Here is a 20436-nt window from a genome sequence, read left to right as displayed (position 1 = left end):
GAATCCTCAAACTGAGCCAACTATCCAAGTCTATTTTTCTTCCATAATTACTTATTTGTAGTTGTTTGGGGACTTTATTACTTCATCACCACACACAGAATCTCTACCTCTAATGAGATGGAGGGTCAAATTTTATTAGTTACCCAGAGTCCCAGATATGCTAAAATATACACATACTCGCTACTAAAATGCAAATACCAAGGAACTTATTAATTCTGACCAATTTATGACCAATATTATTTGCATAAACAAAATATCGTTTTTCTCTCGAAAGGGACAGGAAATTTTCTAGAATGGTTTTGCTGAAAACTAGCAGATAACCCAGAAATTACTCACAAAGCTAAGTTGTTAGATATATGAATGAACATTCAAAATTTTTGCTTAAAAGTACAAGAAAGAATAAAAATCAGAGTACTATATTGTTATTTTCTATTAAATGAAGCCTTTCTACTTAGGATACTAAAGACCCTATCAGTAGGCCAATTTCAGCATGAGAATGCACTCATAACAACATAATTCCTTTGTAATAACAGCAAATATTCCAGAGCTGCCCTAACTTTATAAGTGAAAATGTCACTCCAATTCTGTATTCAAAAAAACTATAACAGTATAAACCATAACATAGCTAATACTACCAAATACAAAGTATCACAGTATATAAATGATGTCTACACAGAATAACCTTTGAAAGCATACACAACAAACTGAAAGGGTTTATTCTCATGGAGGGGAAAGGGGAGAAGTTCAATTATTTCACTTTAATGCACTTGCAGAATTTTCCCTGTTGAAATTTTCAAGTTTGCATTAATAATTTTTAGAAATACAATAACCTTTCCCCTTTGTTTTAAAAACTGAAATAATTTTATGTTAAAAGTTTGCTTCACCACTACTCTATGCCAGAAGGTTCATCCTTGCTGTCTGCTAGTATTTTCAGTTAGTTCTATCTTCTCTAAATGTTCAGCCTAATGAAACCCTCAAGTTGCACTGAGTTAAACGGCAAGAATGTGTATCTGGTTACCCAAAGCTCACCTAGTACTGCCAAGGCTGTCAAGTTTTTTCCAGTGGTGTTATTTTAAGAGTTTTAGACTTGATACAATTCTTGAGCTCTTTTGGTGACAAACAGATACTATGTTACACAAAGTAAGTGACACCTCACAAACTACCGCTAAAACACACTCCATATACTCTTCTATTCTGCTTTGAACAAATGCTAAAATAAACATACTCGTAACTGAAATACAAATGCTAAGGAACTCTTAGCTCTGGTTATTACACAAGAAGTACCACTCTATACTATTTTTCTTTCCTCTAATGCAAATCAGAATTTGCCCTTTTCTTCTTCCAGCTGTAAAACTGGATTACTCCCTAATACCACCCCAACCCATAATTGAATTTTTATATCTACCTGCCTTAGATTATATGCTACATGGCAGACAGTTCAAAGGCACCGTATATAATAACCTTACAGGAAAACATTAAAATTGAGCTGCCCACAGCAAGTACTTCATAGCTCACAATCAATATTCACTTCTAGGAGCCTGCCTGAATTCTTTCTGCCTTAATATTCTTAGCTCCATCAGGAATTAATTTTCTTTGTGCCTAGTCCTCAAAGACTGGCTGAACTATTTCTGAGAAATATGAACATTATGACCCTGTGGAGAATAAAAGATTAAAAAAGCATGTTAGAAAACTATCTACCAAAAAAGAAACCATTAAAAATTTGAAAGTAGGAAATATAGTGAAATCCCAATGACCAAACATTCCTGCTCAAAACACCCAATGATGTTAACTAAACATTTGTTACAAGTATACAGCACAGTGATGTCTTCTACTCAAAACATCCAAAGATGCAAACTAAATGTTTGTTACAAGTGTAACAATGTCACCTTCTAGCTAAAACAGTCAAATAAAATAAAATAAAAAACAAAACTCGAAGTGCTTACCTAGAAACAACTGAAGATAACACAAAAGTCACTTAAGTATGAAAAGGAGAAATAAAATCAAAATAGGGAGGTTGGAAAATGGCTCAGAGGTTAAGAGCACCAGTTTCTCTCCTGAGCTCAATCCCCAGCAACCACATGGTGGCTCATGACCATCTATAATGGGATTGCATGGAGGCAGAACACTGTATAAATAATAAATAAATCTTTAAAAAGAAAAAGAACTGTGGAGAGTACCTGATATGTTAAATATTATTTTTAAAAAAATCAAGACAGGAAAAACAAGATAAAGAACACATTGTAAAAATTAAGATCTACCCTGGGGCTCAATGGTTAAGAGCACTCAGCTTCTTTTCCAAAGGTCCTCAGTTCAGTTCCCAGCACCCACATGGCAGCTCACAACTGTCTAGTGCCACCTGCTAGTGTGCAGATGTACATGTAGACAAGTGCCCATATATACAAAATAAATAAATAAGTCTTTTCAGAAAACAAGATATATAGAAAATAGAGCACAGAGAGCTCTAATGGGACTCAAAAATCATACTGCAGAAGAAATAGAACGATAGAGCTATAAAAACAAGGATAAAGGTTTTTATTGCTCTTATCATTTATTTCATTGTCTTATTTACTAAAATAATTTTTTTTAAATTCTGCCATTAAAATTTGAAAACACACTGGCTACATGGGAAGTTCAAAGCAAGTCTAGTCTACATGGGACCATCTTCTAAATGTAGTATTTTTTAAATGGGAAAACTAACATTCCCTACATTAAAATTTCAAATTTTCTTAACAATTTTTAATACTTTCTATAGAGTACATAGCTAGCATTCAAAAAATTAAAAAATAAATAAAGTGTTATCAGTGGCAAAGATAAATTCTATCAAGCACATTTTGTGTTGAACACTGTGCCAGGTACTAATGTATACCAGATTATTGTTACCATCCTATAAAAAGTGTACATTATATAACTATAACAGAAAAGAAGCTGAGAGAGATTAGGAGATTTGTCAAAAATCAGGACTAAGTTTAACTTATACTCTAGTCTATCAAATGACATGTGTTTTGTCCCCAAGGTAAATTTGCAATCCCTACTTCACTGCAGTTCACCAACAGAAAAAAGACAAGTAAACAGCAACTACCCTTGTCTTTCAGTTCCTAGAAAAGGTTTTTTCTAACCCTGTTTTTTTTTAATATTTATTTATTTACTTATTTATTTATTAGTATACAATGTTTTATCTGCATGTACGCCAGAGGCACTAGATCTCATTGCAGATGGTTGTGAGCCACCATGTGGTTGCTGGGAATTGAACTCAGGACCTGCGGAAAGGCAGGCAGTGCTCTTTTCCTCTGAGCCATCTCTCCAGCCCCTCTAACCCTGTTTTAAACACAAGTATTCTTGCTTGATTTTAATAATCATTCAATTCTCCAGAACAAAACTCCTTTGTGAGGTAAGAGCAAGACTAGCTTTTAACCCAGAACTATTCATCTCATCTTAAAAAACAAAAAGAAAAAAAGGAAAAGAAAAAAAATTCACATTAACAATGATGCTACTTGCAGAATGTAAGTCACCATCACAGCACAACTGTATCAGTTAGCACACATCTGCTATAAAAATCTTGGTTTTCCTATATATATTTAAGAAGGGTTAATCTAAATATCTTAAGTTATTCTCCCTTATAGAATATCAAACAGTTTGGAGCTTCTAAAGGTATAATAAACATTTATGAACTTCATTTCATGATAATAAAAGGAAATTATACACAAACTTAGCATTAAAAAAAAAAAAAGAAAGAAAGAAACAAGAAATAACTGAGACTTTACTTGTCCATACCTGGGGGACAGAGGAATATGAGGAGAAAAATAACTAAGTGTCTCTGGAACTACACTTAACTTAAAATAAGAGTAGCAGACATACTTGGAAGATTACAGAAATTTATACCATACAGGCCACGGGGGAGTCAAGACGGATCTCTGTGAGTTCAAAAGATCTGCAAAGGGAGTACCAGGACAGCCAGAGCTATGTAGAGAGATCCTGTCTCAAAGAACCTGTCTCAGCTGATGATAATCCAATGGAGAGGTTAGTCTATTCATAACCATCTAAAATGTGCATCCTTACACTGTCATCATTTGTTTAAAAACGTGGATGTGGGGGGCTGGAGAGATGGCTCAGTGGGTAAGAGCACTGTCTGCTCCTCCAGAGGTCCTGAGTTCAATTCCCAGCACCCACATGGTGGCTCACAACCATCTATACTGGAATCTGATGCCCTCTTCAGATAGAACACTGATACGTAAAATAAATAAATAAATAAATGAAATGTGGATGTGGTAGAGTACACCTGTTAACTCCAACAAAGGCAAAAGGACAGGTGCAAGCCTGAGGCCAGCCTGGTCGACATAGTGAGACTCAGTATCAAAAAACAATGAAATAATCTGGCCTTTTTCTTTAATACACTACTTTCACTGAACTACTCAGTGTTCCAGTGAATTTACAGGACAGCTATTAACTTTCAGGCCCTGAAAATTAAAACTGCAAAAATATGCCATTTCTTAACAACCACCGATTTTAGTACCTTTCTATTCCTTTATCATTTATTCTCACTTTATAGACTAATATTATACTGATTTTTAAAACTGACTTAGGAACTAAAGTTTAGAAGAAAATTTCAGAGCCCTACCAAGATCAGCGCCTTTTTACTCCAGCTCACTGCCTCGCATTTGACCTTTCTTCTTTCCTTCCTTCCTTTCTTTCTTTCAGACAGAGTTTCTCTGTGTAGCCTTGGCTGTCCTGAACCCAGTTTGTAGACCAGGCTGTCCTCAAACTTACAGAGATTGTCCTGCCTCTGCCTCCCAAGTGCTGGAATTAAAGGCCTGCGCCACCACACACAGCTTTAGGTTGATCTTTCTTGACAGAACTCTTTGGAGTGTATCAGTTTATTCTATAACACTGTTTCCAAATAAGTTTAGATGGAAAATTTAGATTATAATTTCCCAGTTTCATAAAAACACTATTTTAGCTACATAGTTAAAGTTAAAACTATATTAAATAGATTTCAAAAGAAAATGTGGAAGTTCAGCTATGATCATGCTTCATGTTCCACTTAATACCACTCTTCCAGGAAAGTTATGTTACTTATTCCTATACACACCATCTTCTTCCTGGCTCCCAGAAGAATCATAAGAAGGTAGATCTCTTAAACTGAATTACTGACATACAGTGATATGGCACTATTCAAAAGACCTTATTACCCAAACCCTTAAGGGCTGGAGATACAGTTCAGTAGGAAAACAACTGCACAGCATTGAACAGCACGTGCAAACCCTTAGTCTCAATGCCCGGTACCACAAAAACCCTCAGAAACCAATGTTTCTCTTACTGTTGATTTTTTTTAATTTATCTATTATGTATACAGTGTTCTGCCTACATATAATACCTGCACACCAGAAGAGGGCACCAAACCTTATTATAGGTGGTTTTGAGCCACCATGTGGTTGCTGGGAATCGAACTCAGGACCTTTGGAAGAGCAGACAGTGCTCTTAACCTCTGAGCCATCTCTCCAGCCCCTTACTGTTGATTTTAACCGCAAAGAGATTACATACCTAGTCTCTCAAGAGCTAACTACACTTTCTCTGATTCTTTAGATCAATCAGATGGTTATATTTCAGCAAGTAAAAATTACTCTGAACCATTAAAAGGAAAGAGATCTGATCAGTTGTTTATATAAATGCATATGTTATCTAACCTGTATTTTCTCACACAAAACATACAATGTAACATAATTTTACCCATATTAACCTACTTTAGAAGGCTTTCTGGGTTGGTTTTATTCGAGAATCTCAGGTAGATCAGGCTAGCCTCTTACTCCACATATGTAAGCAAGGATGATCTTGATCTTCTAATCCTCCTGCTCCCACCTTACAACTGCTGAGACTACAGACAGGATTTTTCATACACAAATACACACACACACACACACACAATCATTACAAGCCTCTATGTCTTTAAAGTTCTAAATGAAAACACCAATATACGTATGCTCGCTCTCTCTCTTACAAGTTCAGCACCAACACTAGTCTAGGCTAAACACTGAAACTGAGTCCATACTCCTCCCTGGAGGGAAAAACAGACATAAAGGCTTGTCACATTTAGTGACAAAATCAGTTTCTTCTTTGAAAATCATATATAATTGCCAGGAAACATTTTATCTGGCAATCTTCCACTCCAACACATAAGTTTCTGTCTTTACCACAGTTATATCAGCTCCTACTGTGCAGGCTGGGGCTAGAATCCAGCAGAATTTTGACTACTACAAGTTTTATGAAGTAAAATAAAAGTTCTCCTTTCAGGTGGTACAGCTTTCTTAATAGCACACATTTACCACACAAAACAAAGACCTAAATCCTAACAGCTAAAAAAAAATTTAGTAGATCCCAACTGAGGTCCTGTGAACTTGTTATGCTACTGTGCATTCTGTGAGATCTACAGTTTAGATTGTTTGATAACTAAACAAAAAAGTTGCTTATGAAGGTTATAGTTAAACAAAATCCCGTTTTATTTACTACCAATTTCCCACAAACTAATAAATTTGTCACAGAACTTTAGAACTAGAAATGATTTCGGATCCTTTGGGAAAGCCCATTTCATTTCAAATTCTTAGCTTTTATTTTTACCATTCTTCTCCTACTGAGCTCCAAAACAAGCACTACCAGCAACAGGGATTTTTGTTTTGTTTTGCCCCCTTCAAGCATTTCTTTGCCCTACTTATGACGAATCTGACAACAGCAGGTATATATAATTCTATTCTGCTAGTTTCATTAAAAAAACCATCAAATACTAACCCTCTGCTTTTCTTCCCCAAGCTCTAGGCCTTTGCTCTTTCATATAGCCCATCCATCTTTGGAGACTGCCTAATTCCCTTACTTCATTTACACTGCTACCTTGAAGATATTAATAGACAACCACATCCCCCCTAGTGTTCCCTTTTCCTAAGTTTAGCTCCTGAATCTTAAACTACCATCAATGCAATATTATCCACACTCTCTCCTAAATGTAGCTGGAAGGCATTCTTATTATTTGTAGCTTAATCCAAATAAGAAAATAGTATCACTGTTACTGTACCATCATTTTGTTAGGTGGTCACAATGCTGCTAGTCTTTAAGGGTAATTCAATGACAGTTCACTGCCAACTATATGAAACCTCTTTGTACTTGCTTTTCCAGGTAGCAGTTTCCTGGTTTGCATTAAGGCCATTCACTCATCTCCCTTGGTGAAAGACTTAAGACACAGCATTAATGAATATAATTTCATTTCTGGAATTGCTGTGCTATTTTCTTTTCCTTCTGTCCTGTAATGGTCCCCAAACTTGTTAAACTTGTATAATTTAAAAATATGGAGTTAAATCTAACATATTCCTTCAAACTATACATTTAAAAGCATTTCACTGACAGCTGCCATGAGAAGGAAGGATGTCTCACTGTATTTCCCCCTACAAGTAGCAATGCCTAAATTAAAGAAAACAATCCTAAACTTAAAGACCTTTCATAAAATAGAGTAGTGGTGGTGCATGCCTTTAATCCCAGCACTTGGGAGGCAAAGAAAACAGGCAGATCGCTATGAGTTCAAAGCCAGCCTGGTCTATAGAGCGAGTTCCAGGACAGCCAGAGGTATACAGAGAAACCCTGTCTTGGGGGGGAGACGTTTCATAAAAGATGATTCTTCAATAACTGAAAGTACCCATCACTTTCAGTTGTGTGCACTTTCTCTCTCTTGCTCACTTGCTCACTGTCTCTTCAGCAGCAGTCCAGTGAACACACGGCTCAGAAGATAGCAGTGCTTCTAGCCCTGCATTCAATCACTAACAAAAAGGCAGGCAGGGCTAGAGAGCAAGGAATACAATCCCTAACTTAAGGACAACTAAACATACCAGAAGAAAAGTTGTTTTCATTACAATACTCAAAAGTATTGTGGCTTCACTTTACCACTACCCTTTTAAGTTCAAATAAGAGAGGGTGAAAATCCTAACTTTCAAAATTTTATACTTTGCCAGTAACATACTAGTAACAGTGTATGCTGATAGTACTGATAAATGCCTGGTGAAAACCATCAGATTGTTCAAGACTAAAATGACATACAAAAAAATAAAAATGGGTTGGAATGATGGCTCAGCAGATAAGAGCCCTTGCAGAGAACCCCAACACTCATATGGCAGCTCACAACTGTCAGTAACTTGAGTTCCAGGGAACTCCCTCTTCTGAGCTCTGTGGGTACCAGGCATACACACTGTACAGACATACATGCAAGTAAAATACACACATACACACACACATATATAGAATAGGAATAAAAAAATCTTTAAAATAAAGGTATGAAGGGACACCCAGGTAATCTTAGCATTCAGGATAATAACACAGAAGGATAACTGCATGTTTAAGGCCAGCCTACGTTACACAGCAACATTCTGCTGGCTGTCTGAAAAGACAAATAAAACAAGCAAACAATTCAAAAAGCTGAGAAAGGCAGCATAATTCCAGAAGAGTGGTAAGAAGTACGGAAGGAGGAGGGAAAAAAGCCTCAAAAATAAGTAAATAAATAAATCCTAAAATAACTCGATTAAAAAAAAAACTATTTCATTTTAAAAAATTCTTCCCAATCTTCCTTTCAATCATTTAATATTTAATATCACCTCATGTTGTGGTGACTCAACACATCAATATTTCTACTGAAAAGATTATTTTCAAATTGTCATAGACCAATAATGAACTGTTAATCACCTGAAGTGGTCACTATAATTTCTGAAAAGATACTGCTTCACCAGTCACTAAATATACTGCATTGGTTATAAACTATTATACTATTTCTGTGGGTCCAGGCATGGGGTGAGGAGGCATGTGTACCACAGTGCACACTATGTGGAGGTCAGAGAACAACTTGAAAGAGGCTGGTTCTAGGACTTGAACTCAGGTTACCAGGCTTGGCAGCAAGCAACTCTACCCACTGAGCCATCTCATTGGCCTAATAAATAAATTATTCTTCTATCCGAGTCACAGACATACTCTCTTGTCTGTCTGTCGGTCTGTCTGCCTGCCTCTCTATGCAACCCAGACTAGTCTCAAACTCTTTTCCTTCCTATCTCAACCTCCTGGATTCTGAGATTACGAACATACACCAACATGTCTGCCAACAGTAATTCTTAGAATCTTAAAGTTATTTCAACATCCTGTGAGTCAAATACACTGTTGTACTACAAATTAAATCCTTTGAACTATATTTTAGATAATGAAAACTTCTAGCTTGTAACACAAAATTGCATTTCTTAGGTTATTTTCAGTTAATAAGCAACAAAGATGTGGCTGAAACAGCTACTGAAACTAGATTATCAGTGCAGAGGAGATAATATGATCTGTTTGGGTTTTGGTTTGTTTGTTGAGTTGATTTTGTTTTGGGGGGGTTCTTTTTGTTTGTTTTGTTTTTGAGCTGTGGCTGGTCTCCAACTTGTTATGTAGTAGCCAAGGATGACTTTAGACTCCTGATCTTCCTGTCTGCATTTCCCCAAATGCTGGGGTTACACCGTATGTAGTTGGGCCACCATTATGTAGTTTGTTTATATATGTTTGCAAGTCTAACAAAAATGAAAAGGAAGAAATGGACCCAACAAGCATGATAAATAGCTCATAAATTGTGTCCTTTAAATATACTGGTTTGCACAAGTGAGATGCCTCCGTGGGTATATGTGCTTGTGCCAAGCCTGACAACCTGGATTCAACCCTGGGAACCCACTTGCTGAAAGGAGACAGTAGATTCAAGTTGTTCTCTGACCTCAAAACAAACACTGAGGCACAGGAGTACCCATATATGCACACACACACACAGTAATTTTTAGTTTTAAGTGTTGTTTCTAGGGGCTATTAACTTAGAAACGTCCTCAGGTTTAATTCAGATAATATCTGGTTTGCCTCCTTCTTCATCCACAAAGAGATTTGGAGTCTATTTTAGATACATAAATAATTGGTGAAAGTAAGTTATATATAAAAACAAATTTCCTCAAAGGTTAACATTTAAAAAGTAAACCAGGCACAGTGGCACATACCAGTAATCCAAGCATTCAGGGAGGCAGAGGCAGGCAGATCTCTGTGAGTTCGAGGCCAGCCTGCTCTACAAAGCAAGTCCAGGACAGCCAAGGCTACACAGAGAAACCCTGTCTCAAAAACAAACAATAGTAATAGTTGCCGCACAATGGTGGCACACACCTTTAACCCCAGCACTCAGGAAGCAGAGGCAGATGGCTCTGAGTTTAAGGCCAGACTGGTCTACAGAGGGAAAGTTCCAGGGCACACAAAGCTACACACACTCTGTCTTGAAAAATAAACAAAGTAATAATAGTTACGTGTTACATCACTGTCTCTTCATTAGCCATTTTTTCTTTCTCTTTTAATAATTTATTTAATTCTATTTTTTTGTGAATTAGTATGAAGGGGTCAGATCCCTTGGAATCGATGTTACAGACAGTTATGAGCTGCCATGTGGGTGCTGGGAATTGAACCCGGTTCCTTTGGAAGAGCAGACACTGCTCTTAACCCACTGAGCCATCTCTCCGGGCCCCATTAGCCAGTTTTCAACCAACAGAAAGGAATACAAAATACCTACCTGGCAGAATGTTCATTTAATTGTTTTTAATTCACACTGCCAACTTCTGCATTGAGCTGCAATCTCTAACAGATACTGTCTGCCTTTCTTAAAACAAGTATTTTTTCAGATATACTCAGAGAAAGTAAAATTTCAAAACAGTGTATGTCTTAATGTTTTATCATCTTCCCTAAAGAAGTTTCTAAAAGCTTATAAAAATAGAAATTTATACAAACCCACTGGAGGCAGAACCTACACTGGAAAATCAACAGAACTCAGTCATTTGTAGAACTGGAAGCAGCTGAGGTATCATCAAACCTACAATCTAAAACATGGCAGGGAAGCCAGGAAGAGTCAAAAACAGTAAGCCAAATATGCAGCATTCTCACAGCTTGTTAACTCTCCTGCAGAAGCAGCCTGGACCTGGTCAGCATTCCATCAGGACAGGTCCTGAGTTTTTGATTTGCATTTTATGATTATTCATCTTTAGACTAAAAGGAAACTTTGGATGTGATTAAAACTGTTGGTGTGGCTGGGCATGGCAGTGTACGCCTTTAATCCCAGCACGTGGGAGGCAGAGACAGGTGGATCTCTGTGAGTCTGAGAGCAGCCAGGTCTACAGAGTGAGTTCTACAACAGCCAAGGCTACACAGAGAAATCGTGCAAAATAAATAAACCGGAAAAATTGTTGGTGTAATCTGATCTTAAAGGTTTATAATATAATCTTATATAACATACAGTGATTTCACATCATCTCATGACTGCTTCATCAATTTGAAAAGTACTTTATGCAATGGAAAGCAAATCATATCCAAACTGATATATGTCTTGGAAAAAAAACATAAAACAATATAATTAACATTATTTAAGGCTTAGTTTTAAAACAGTTGTTTTTCAGAAATGCAAAGACACCACTTAGTAATTGTTAGCATAAGAAATAGCACAGGGTATTACCATTAAGTAGGTCATATTATTTTAAATAACAAGCCAGATGTGACCTTTATTTGTTTGTTTTTAGTTTGAAAAATAAAACAAAACAAAGAGCCATCGGGTATCTGAGGAACATAAATATTTTCTTGAAACATTTATTTCCACACAGTCCAATTAAAAGTTTTGAGCAATCAGTTCAAAATAACTTAATTTAAGTAGATTTAAGATACAGTTTGTCTTGTCATTGTATACACGCAGAGGCAAAAGATCACTAGAAAATTAAATTATATATTATGTAGTCACTTTTAAATTTTGACATGTTTTTACACATGCTCACTTTTCAGTGAGTTTATGTATATATAACCCTATAAAATGTACCAGTTTATAATCAATTCATTTTTATAGGAACATTTTCTATTTTCCTAAAAGTAATGCTTAACAACTAAAAAATTAGGAACTTTGAAAAAATAGTCTTCAAAGGCCTCACAAATGAGTTTTAAAACGTATTAGCTGAGGTTGTTAAAATTAAATTCTACATTATCAATGTCATTTTTCATTTATGTAAAATGTTTTTGTTCAGTCATTATCAAAGTCAAGTTGTTGAGAGGAAGTGCTTTTATACTTTTACAATTTTGATTTGTTAATGTAGTTAAAAGTCTCCACTCTTTTTAAAGATTTATCCTTATTATTTTTAATTATGTATCTATATAAGTGTGCACAAGTACAACTCCCCATGGAAACCAAAGGCTTCTGGATCCCTTAGACCTGGCGTCCTATGTATGCGTCCTCTGGAAGAGCAGTACGCATTCCTAGCCACTCAGTCATTTCTCTAAACCCTACCTACTATTCTTTCCAGCAGCTCCTATCCCTCCAGATGTTCCTCAAACGAAGATCCATCCATCTAGTCCTTATTCGTACATCCAACTTTTCTCCTTGTCCTACTACAACCTTCTGGTTTTCCCTTTCTCTCAAAACCTCATGCAGTATGTTTGATCCTGTCCAGCACAAATATGGAGTTGGAATAAGTTAAACATCAGCAACTATTGCACAAAATCCCATTTTCTAAAGCTTTTCTGTGTAATTTTACTATCAAACTGTTAAACTTTCTCTGAATATTTTTTGTATAGTATTCAACATGGTCACTCATTTTTCTATATATTTCATGTTAACAGATAACAGCACCCTATCTCCTTCCCAAAGCATAAAAAAAATCTTTACACATCTTAGCACTTAGGAAGGTGAAGTATGAAGATCTGAGTTGAAGGTCAGGGGCTGCTCAGCAAGAACCTGCCTGAAAAAAACAAAGCAAAATGAAACAAAGGGGGAAACAAACATTTTACATTGTTCCAATTCTAAAGAACACTGTAAGAACATACAAGCTCAAAGAGCACTTTTGTAAGTCACATGTGGTAATCTTTGAGGTCTAGCTAAATTCTTATTAAAAAATAAAATCGGGCTGTCAAGATGGCTCAGAGGGTAAAAGGCATTGCCACCCAACCAAATTCACCCAACCTAAATTCAATCAACAAGATTACATGCTGGAACAAACTGAGGGTTGTCCTGTGACGGACACAGGCATACCAAGGAATGTACACCCACTCACATATACACAGAAATACATAAAAACAGTAAAGTATAAGAAAATTTTAAATAACACATAAGATCATGGGGTTAAGGATAGAGCTTAATGGTAGAGCACTTGCTTAGCATGTGGAGAAGCCCTAAATTTAATCTCAGCACTGTATAAAATTTTTTTAAATAAAATTAAAATGATGATAGTATAGTAACATGTTACCTTAGAGCAGTGGCTTTCAACCTTCCTAACGCTGTGATCCTTTAATATAGTTCTTCATGTTGTGGTAAGCCCCAACCATAAAATTATTTTTGTTGCTATTTCATAATTGTAATTTTTCTACTATTATGAATAATATAAACACCTGATATGCAGGATGTGGCCCATGTGAAAAGGTCATTCGACCCCCCCCAAAGGGGTCATGACCCACAAACCACTGCCTGAGAACCTACATGGAAATGATTTACAGCAATACTATATTTAAGGAAGCAAAAAAAATTCTTATAATAGTCTAATTTCTCAAGAAAATATAACTCATGAAATCTGATCTACAATGAAATCAAATCTTAATTTGTGGCAAGTAAATTAACTGTGAAACACATCTAAATTTAAGAATTTTTCTAAAAATTTTTTCTTTCATTTTTTTTGTTAACCTTTGGCATTCTCATAGGTTAAGCTCTACGTTATATATATATATATATAACTCTCTCTTTCTAATATGGACCAAGTAACTATAAAACAAGCCAAGAAATAGGTTCTAATGTAGTCACATGGCATTTCCTCCCAGACCCCTGACAAATTTGTGCCTGGTGCTCTATTCAGTCATTGAAGAGATTGAAGACCTATAGTCTCCTTAGGAAAGGCTTTATTCAAAGACAGGTTCCTTATTCTGAGCAAATAACATCTTAATTATGTTTAAATTTGTTGCTTGACATTTATCATATCATTTGTGCCATGACTACCACTGATAAGGTTTTATCTTTCTGCTGTTCACTTTAGTTTACTCCAAGTAGGAAGACAGTCAATAGTAAACTGCCAAACAACTGAAGCAAACACTTGACAAAGAGATTCATGAATCACCTAGTGAGTGCAGATACTGACATAATGCATACGGCTGTCTAGAATCGCCTAAGTAAGAATGCAGCAATTAACAATAAATTTCTTGAATTCTATTTGCCCCCACAATATTAATTCTCAAATTTTCTAAGTTTCAGGATAAACATATCACATATTTACACTCCATCCCAAAATCATTCACTTAGCTAACATCTGTAAAACTCTTGAGTACTTTCCAGGTACTACAAAGCCTGACCCTTATGAAAATGTGTTCATTGCAGAAATGGTCAGGAGAAATGAATGTCAAAAACTCTCCAGACAATCAAATGGAAATACAGACTTTCTCACCAGAATTTTAACTGCAGCAACATGGTTGGCACAAATTTCAAATGACCTATTTACTTGTATTCATGATGACAGAAACTTAACAAGTGTTTAATAGGAGGCTGGAGAGATAGCTCAGAGGTTAAGAGCACTGACTGCTCTTCAAGAGGACCTGAGTTCAATTCCCAGCACCCACATGGCAGCTCACAACTGTCTGTAACTCCTCACACAGACATACACACACAGTCAAAATACCAATGTACATAAAAGAAAAATCTTAAAAAAAAAAACAAGTGTTTAATACACACAAGAAAAACAATGATGCTATTTTTAAAAGGATAACAGTAACAGCAAACTAACACTGAGACTTGCTATACTGCCAGAATGAAATCCAACTAGCCCCATTACTTCATTTAATCTTTACATCCCTACAGGACTAACACTGTAATCCCCATTTCACAGATCAAACTAAGGGCTTGCCTTACTCAAGGTCACTAAACTGTAGAGAATTAGAATTCAAACCCAGTTCTTGGGAAGACATAGCTCATCAGTAGCATGCTTGCCTAGTACATATAAAGAAGGATTTGAGCTCTGGTAACACAAACACACTGGAAAAAAAAAAAAGAAAAAAAGAAAAAGAAAAAACAGAAGCAAAAAAAAAAAAAAACAAAAACACAAAAAACAACCACCAGTTCTATCTGTGTCCAAAGTCTGTGCTGTAGATATCACACTGCTTGGTTTAATCTTCAATTTCAACTTAAAACTTTTGAATATCTTAAAATTTTTTAATTGGCTGGTACAGTGGCACACGCCTTTAATCCCAGGATATGGGAGGCAGAGGCAGGCAGATTTCTGTGAGTTCAAGGCCAGCCTGGTCTACAAAGTCGAGTCCAGAATAGCCAAGAGAAACCCTGTCTCAATAATAATAATAATTTAATTATTGGTGGGTGATACATACAAAAAACAAGGGATTTAAAAAAAAATTGTTCACCTGAAACAGAGATCTTACAAATCTAAATATTTATATGGAAAACAAAATCTACTTGAATCCCTATGGTAATCTGTCAGATTCCTTCCGAGTTAAGAGACACTGTAGGTCATATAGGCCAAATTATTCACAATAGGAATAATGAAAACAGAAGCCTTTTCAAAAACCTCTACATGCCTAACAGTGAGTCTACCAATGATTTTCCAAAGCATTATTTTTATAATCTGTATGTCTAACATTTCAATATTATATGGAACATGGTATCTCTTTCTGAATCAACGCATAAAAGTAAAAAACCTTTAGGACATAAAATCAGACCATTATAGACATGTAATCAACAGAAAGCTTAAATATTATCACTGAGACCCATTGCAGAAAGCTTTAAAATGACATCCTTAACCATATAAACTCAGAAGTAACTATTTCTTTCTTGAATTCAATTTACATTCTTTTAGGTCAACTATGGCCTCATCATTACTTTACTAGTCATATCACAAGACTAAATCAAAGCTCATTTCAAGGGAAAGACTGTACTATGCTGTATTTAGAACACATTATCACTAAGAGCAGCCAGATGAGTCTTTGTAGGCCTATCCAAAAACCTTGCCTTAGTTGCTAAGAAACTACAATTTACCATATTATAAATCATCAGAAACAACTTATGCCAGCAGAGATTAAACATCTAAAATCACATATAGAGCAAAATGAAACTGTGCTATTTTCACAAATAAGTGAAATCAGAATTAACTCTTTTGTTATCACATAGATGACTGACATGATAGATGATAGAGTAGAGCAAGCAATTCAGGCTAACTCTACCTTTCCCTTCGATAGCTTCAGACTTAAAGGAAAAAGAGATGGGGGCCTATATCCTTAGGATATGCAATGCAAGAAACACAAAAATGTTTCCTTTCTGACCCATGCAGTAATAAAGCCATAGGGCATAAAATTCCCTTAGTACAATTTAATACTTAAAGTGATTTTTTTTCACTGTAACCTCTAGTATTTTAAGCTCAATTTCTCTTCAGAATACTGAATTCCAACGGATCTGACTGATTTTGTTTTAATGAAAGCCATTTTAATTTTAGTCAAGAACAATTTTAATTCTTTAGCATAATAACGAAGAAATACGGAAATTAAAATTTATGGCTCCCTATCGCTAACCGACTTCTCATAATTTTTTCATATTAAAAACAAAATTTTAAACCTCTAACAGTTGTTTCCACAATAGCTGAAATAGGTTCATTATCCTTTTAGGCTTGTTTCTGAAAAATCAGTTCAGCAACAGACTGACAATACCGTCAAACAGAATCTGTTATGTTAGACCACCCCCCTCATGCCTATTATCTTTCACCAGCTTCTTTGAAAAGCTTTAATTTAAAACCCAATTCTCTCACTTCCACTGTACCTTAAACATGACCCAGAGTCCACATTCATATTCCTCAGAAATAACATCTTTGCAGTCTTGAAACTTTTAGTTCTAAAAGCCCACTTCTTCCATCTCCCTGCCATCATCGCTCACTGCCCTCAACCCCACCACTGCAGTGTGGCTGTGTCCCAGTCCTCCCTGAAGGCCGAACTAACACCATCCAGCATTTGCCACAATTCGTCCCCTCCCAATGTATCGCCACCCTGCAAAGCAACATTACACCCCCGACTTCCTGCATTTTACTCCTTTCCCTTATTTTTCGTCTTTGACTCCCATCTTTATACCCAGATACCCTTTACTTCTCCGATTATTTCCTCTACCTCAGTTTTAATGCTTTCCCCCCATCCTCTGCTCATTTTCCTCTCCTTATTTAGAAACTCCCTTTTGCCTTCCCAACCGCTATCCTAGAATGCCCAGCACTCCACCCTCCTTGGCAAAACCCAGCCCTCTTCCCCCAGCTCGTTCGGAGACACTGCTGCTTCTCTTCTCCCGGTCCCCTTACTGCAGTCAGCCCACTCCATCATCTTTCCGCCCACCTTCCCTCTACCCCAAATCCAAGGTTCCCCGAATCCCTTACTTCCCTCTCCTTAGAGACTCAGGCAGTCGGCTCCCACACCTAGTTCAGGATCCTTTTGACCCCAGCCTCTCCCTCCTCCCATTTTGCAGAATGTCACTAGGGTTCCAAGGCCCCAGCAGAATCCCGGGTGTCAGCCCGGTTCTCTCGCCGACACCATCCCTCAGCCGGCTCGAACTCGAACGCCTGTCTCCCGCCGCCTTCTCCAGAGCCGCCCCCGCTACTCCAGCTCCCGGTGCGCGAGGAGCCCTACGCCGCGGATCTGTCTACAGAACCCCGGGCTCGCACCAAAGCGCCTCCTTGCCTCAGCCGGGCCGCCCGCTCCGGCTCCGGCATCCCCCTCAGGCGTAGGCTCGGCCCCTCGGCTTGCAGGAGCCCGGCGCCCCCGCCCGACCCGCCCCCGGCCCCTCGGCTTACCGTTCTGAGCAGCGCCTGGCCCTGGGAGGAGCGAGCCAGAGACCAGCAAGAGCGAGAGGGCCAGGGCGCTGGGGAGCGACGAGCCCGACATCCTCCCTAGACCGAGAGCGCGCAGCGAATGGGCCGGGGCCGGGGCCGGGGAAGGGAGGGGAGGGAGGGAGGGGGCGGGCGAGAGCGCGAGGGAGTGAGCGAGGGAGGTAGCCGCGGCCGAGCTCCGTCCTTCCCCGTCCTCCTCCTACCGCCGCAGCGCCCAAGCCTCGCGAGACCTCCGCTCGCGACCGTGGGCGGTCCAGGAGCGCCGGAGGAAGGCTCGCGAGAAGAGGCCGTCGCCTCACGTCCCCGCCCCTGCGGAGACTGATTGGCCTAGCACGAGGGAGGTCACGTGCAGAGGGCGCTTCTGGCCACGTGACGGGGCGAGGCGGGGTCTCCGCCCGCCAGCTCGCGCCCGGGGGAGGACGGCGGAGTGCAGTTTTCCCTTCGGAGGGATCCGAGCGCTCATAAATTAGAGGAAGCGTCAAGAAAACAGTCTCTCCTCCACCCATCCTGCCTTTCACGCGGTCCCGCGACCCCGCTTTCTAGCTTCCTGTCATTGTCCCGTGTCAAAAACCTTCTCTTTCTTCCCCCTGGGCTTTGCCCAGAGACCGCTGGAGGTGCCTGGCCGCACGCTCCCTGCCCCGTGTTTATTTTCGTCCCAGGCAGTGTTACGCTCCCTGTGCCTTCCAGCGCCGCACGGACATCTGTTACCTCAGCCTTCGAGTGTCCTCCTTTTCCTCCCTACCTGTGCCTTCCCCACCCCCCTTTGGCCTTATTTTAGCTTCACAGGTTCCGAGGACCTGAAGTTAACTAGCCTAATTGCAGGGCCATAGATAAAATTCTACAAGGAAGTCGTCGTGTGCCCGGCGATAGAACCTTTGCTAGAGGAAACTCGTAGGAAAATAGTTTCCACTCAGTTCACGGTTCAGCCTAGTCTTATCAGAGACTGAGGAAGAGTCAAATGACCCGTAGGAAAGGAGCCAGCGAAAGGGAGTTTACCCTTGTTGCACGGAAATTTGAGAAACGCCGCCTTTTGCGGGGCGGGGGTAGTGGCGTAGTCGGTAAAAATGCTCGCTGCACAAGCATGGAGACCTGAGGTTCTCAGCATGACAGGGAAAAGATGGCCACCAGGGCTACCACTGTAATCCCGCACCGGAGAAGGGGAGACCTGGAGGGCCTGGAGCTTGCTAGCTTAGCCGGCCTAGTCAATCCGTGAGCTCCAGGTTCCAGAAGAGACCCTGCCTCAAAAACCGAATTAAGGGAGATACGCAGAGTTGCCCTCTGGCCTCCAAGGGCATGCACTCTCACTCATAGGAACACAGATTTGGGGGATTTGATTTCTTTTTCCTGTAGCACCCTTGGCACATATGATTAGCAAAGGAGTGTTTTCCGTGGCTTACTCGGCTCATCTGTTAGTCACAACAGACATCTTCGGGTGTGGACACCCTAACCGGCCTACTGACCTGACTATATTCAAAGGGTTTAGAGATTTTGGAGAAAGACCTTCACAAATTCTTCGGTTTTCCCAGGAACAGGCAACAAGTGACTACAGACAGCTTTCCAGCAAGTTCAAGGGCCGTAACTGTGGTATGTTCACAGAGGAAGAGCTGTTCCAAATGTGTATGTGTGATAAAAGGACTGGTGGGTATTTTTTGTCTGAGCAAAGCCCGTTCTGCAGACACCATGAAGGACAGCTACCAGGCTGCCTCTAGTGAAGCCAAGATTCTCAGCTGATGAAAGCTTTGGTTAAACGCAATCATTCCGCCTTTTAGAAACCATAACAATTATACCTATTTTATCCTTGTAATGAGGAATCCTTATAAAATTATCATTTGCAGGAGGGGAAACTGAGGCTAAGAGATGGCATGTTTTACTCAGGATCTCCAAGCATAACTGTTGATGCCAGACAGTCTGGTTCACTTGCTTCTAGGCTTCTTTTGGAAGTGTATCTCCTTGCCCTCTTGAAGTTGAGAATGGCATGTGACTGTCTCAGCCAATGAAATTTGAGAAGTGTTGAAGTATTCATTGTCGGGGTTTCAACTCTTTTGCCTTGGTAATAATGAGTAATGATTATCATAGTGATAATACATGTCACTAGAAAATATATGACTGCTTGAAACCTTGAGTTAGCACAATAAACTGAACCCTCCTGGCCACCTACACAGAACAGATAACATCTCTTGAGATTCAAGGATGTTTGTTCTTTTCCACTTTTAGAAATTAAGTGTGTGAATATTTTCCTTGCGTGTATGTGTGTACATTGTGTGAATTACAATGCCTGCAAAGTCTACAAGGGAGCTTCGGAATCCCTGGAACTGAAGTAATAAACGGTTGCGAGCTTCCATATGGGTGCTGAGAACTGAACCTGGGTCCTCTATAAGAACAGAAAGTGTTCCTACCCACTGAGCTGCCTCTCCAGCCACCAGTGATTGTTCTTACAACCTGAACTATCCTGGGTTAGGAATGACAAAATCCAACTCCCCCAATCACTAGTATCTATGCATCTTTGCCCACATACCCTAATAATTTCTCTTGACATTATCTGTCAGTG

General features: G+C 38.9%; 1 protein-coding gene across 7 annotated transcripts in view; it reads right to left on the bottom strand.

Moving 5' to 3' along the window:
* Window positions 1-20436, bottom strand: part of Nptn (neuroplastin) — a 102186-nt gene that overhangs the window by 59262 nt on the left and 22488 nt on the right. For 4 of the 7 annotated variants that reach the window (XM_021649747.2, XM_021649749.2, XM_021649750.2 and 1 more), the window contains exon 1: window positions 17853-18112. The exons of the other annotated variants lie outside the window; for them this stretch is intronic. In XM_021649747.2, coding sequence (XP_021505422.1) covers window positions 17853-17943 — 91 coding nt within the window. In that variant the 5' untranslated portion in view covers window positions 17944-18112. Of the gene's footprint in view, window positions 1-17852; window positions 18113-20436 lie in introns of those variants that run through there. 7 annotated transcript variants of the gene reach the window in all.

Source organism: Meriones unguiculatus, chromosome 1 (genome assembly GCF_030254825.1).
Source record: "Meriones unguiculatus strain TT.TT164.6M chromosome 1, Bangor_MerUng_6.1, whole genome shotgun sequence".
In the NCBI taxonomy this organism is placed as follows: Eukaryota; Metazoa; Chordata; class Mammalia; order Rodentia; family Muridae; genus Meriones; species Meriones unguiculatus.
This window is presented reverse-complemented; position numbering and strand designations above follow the sequence as displayed.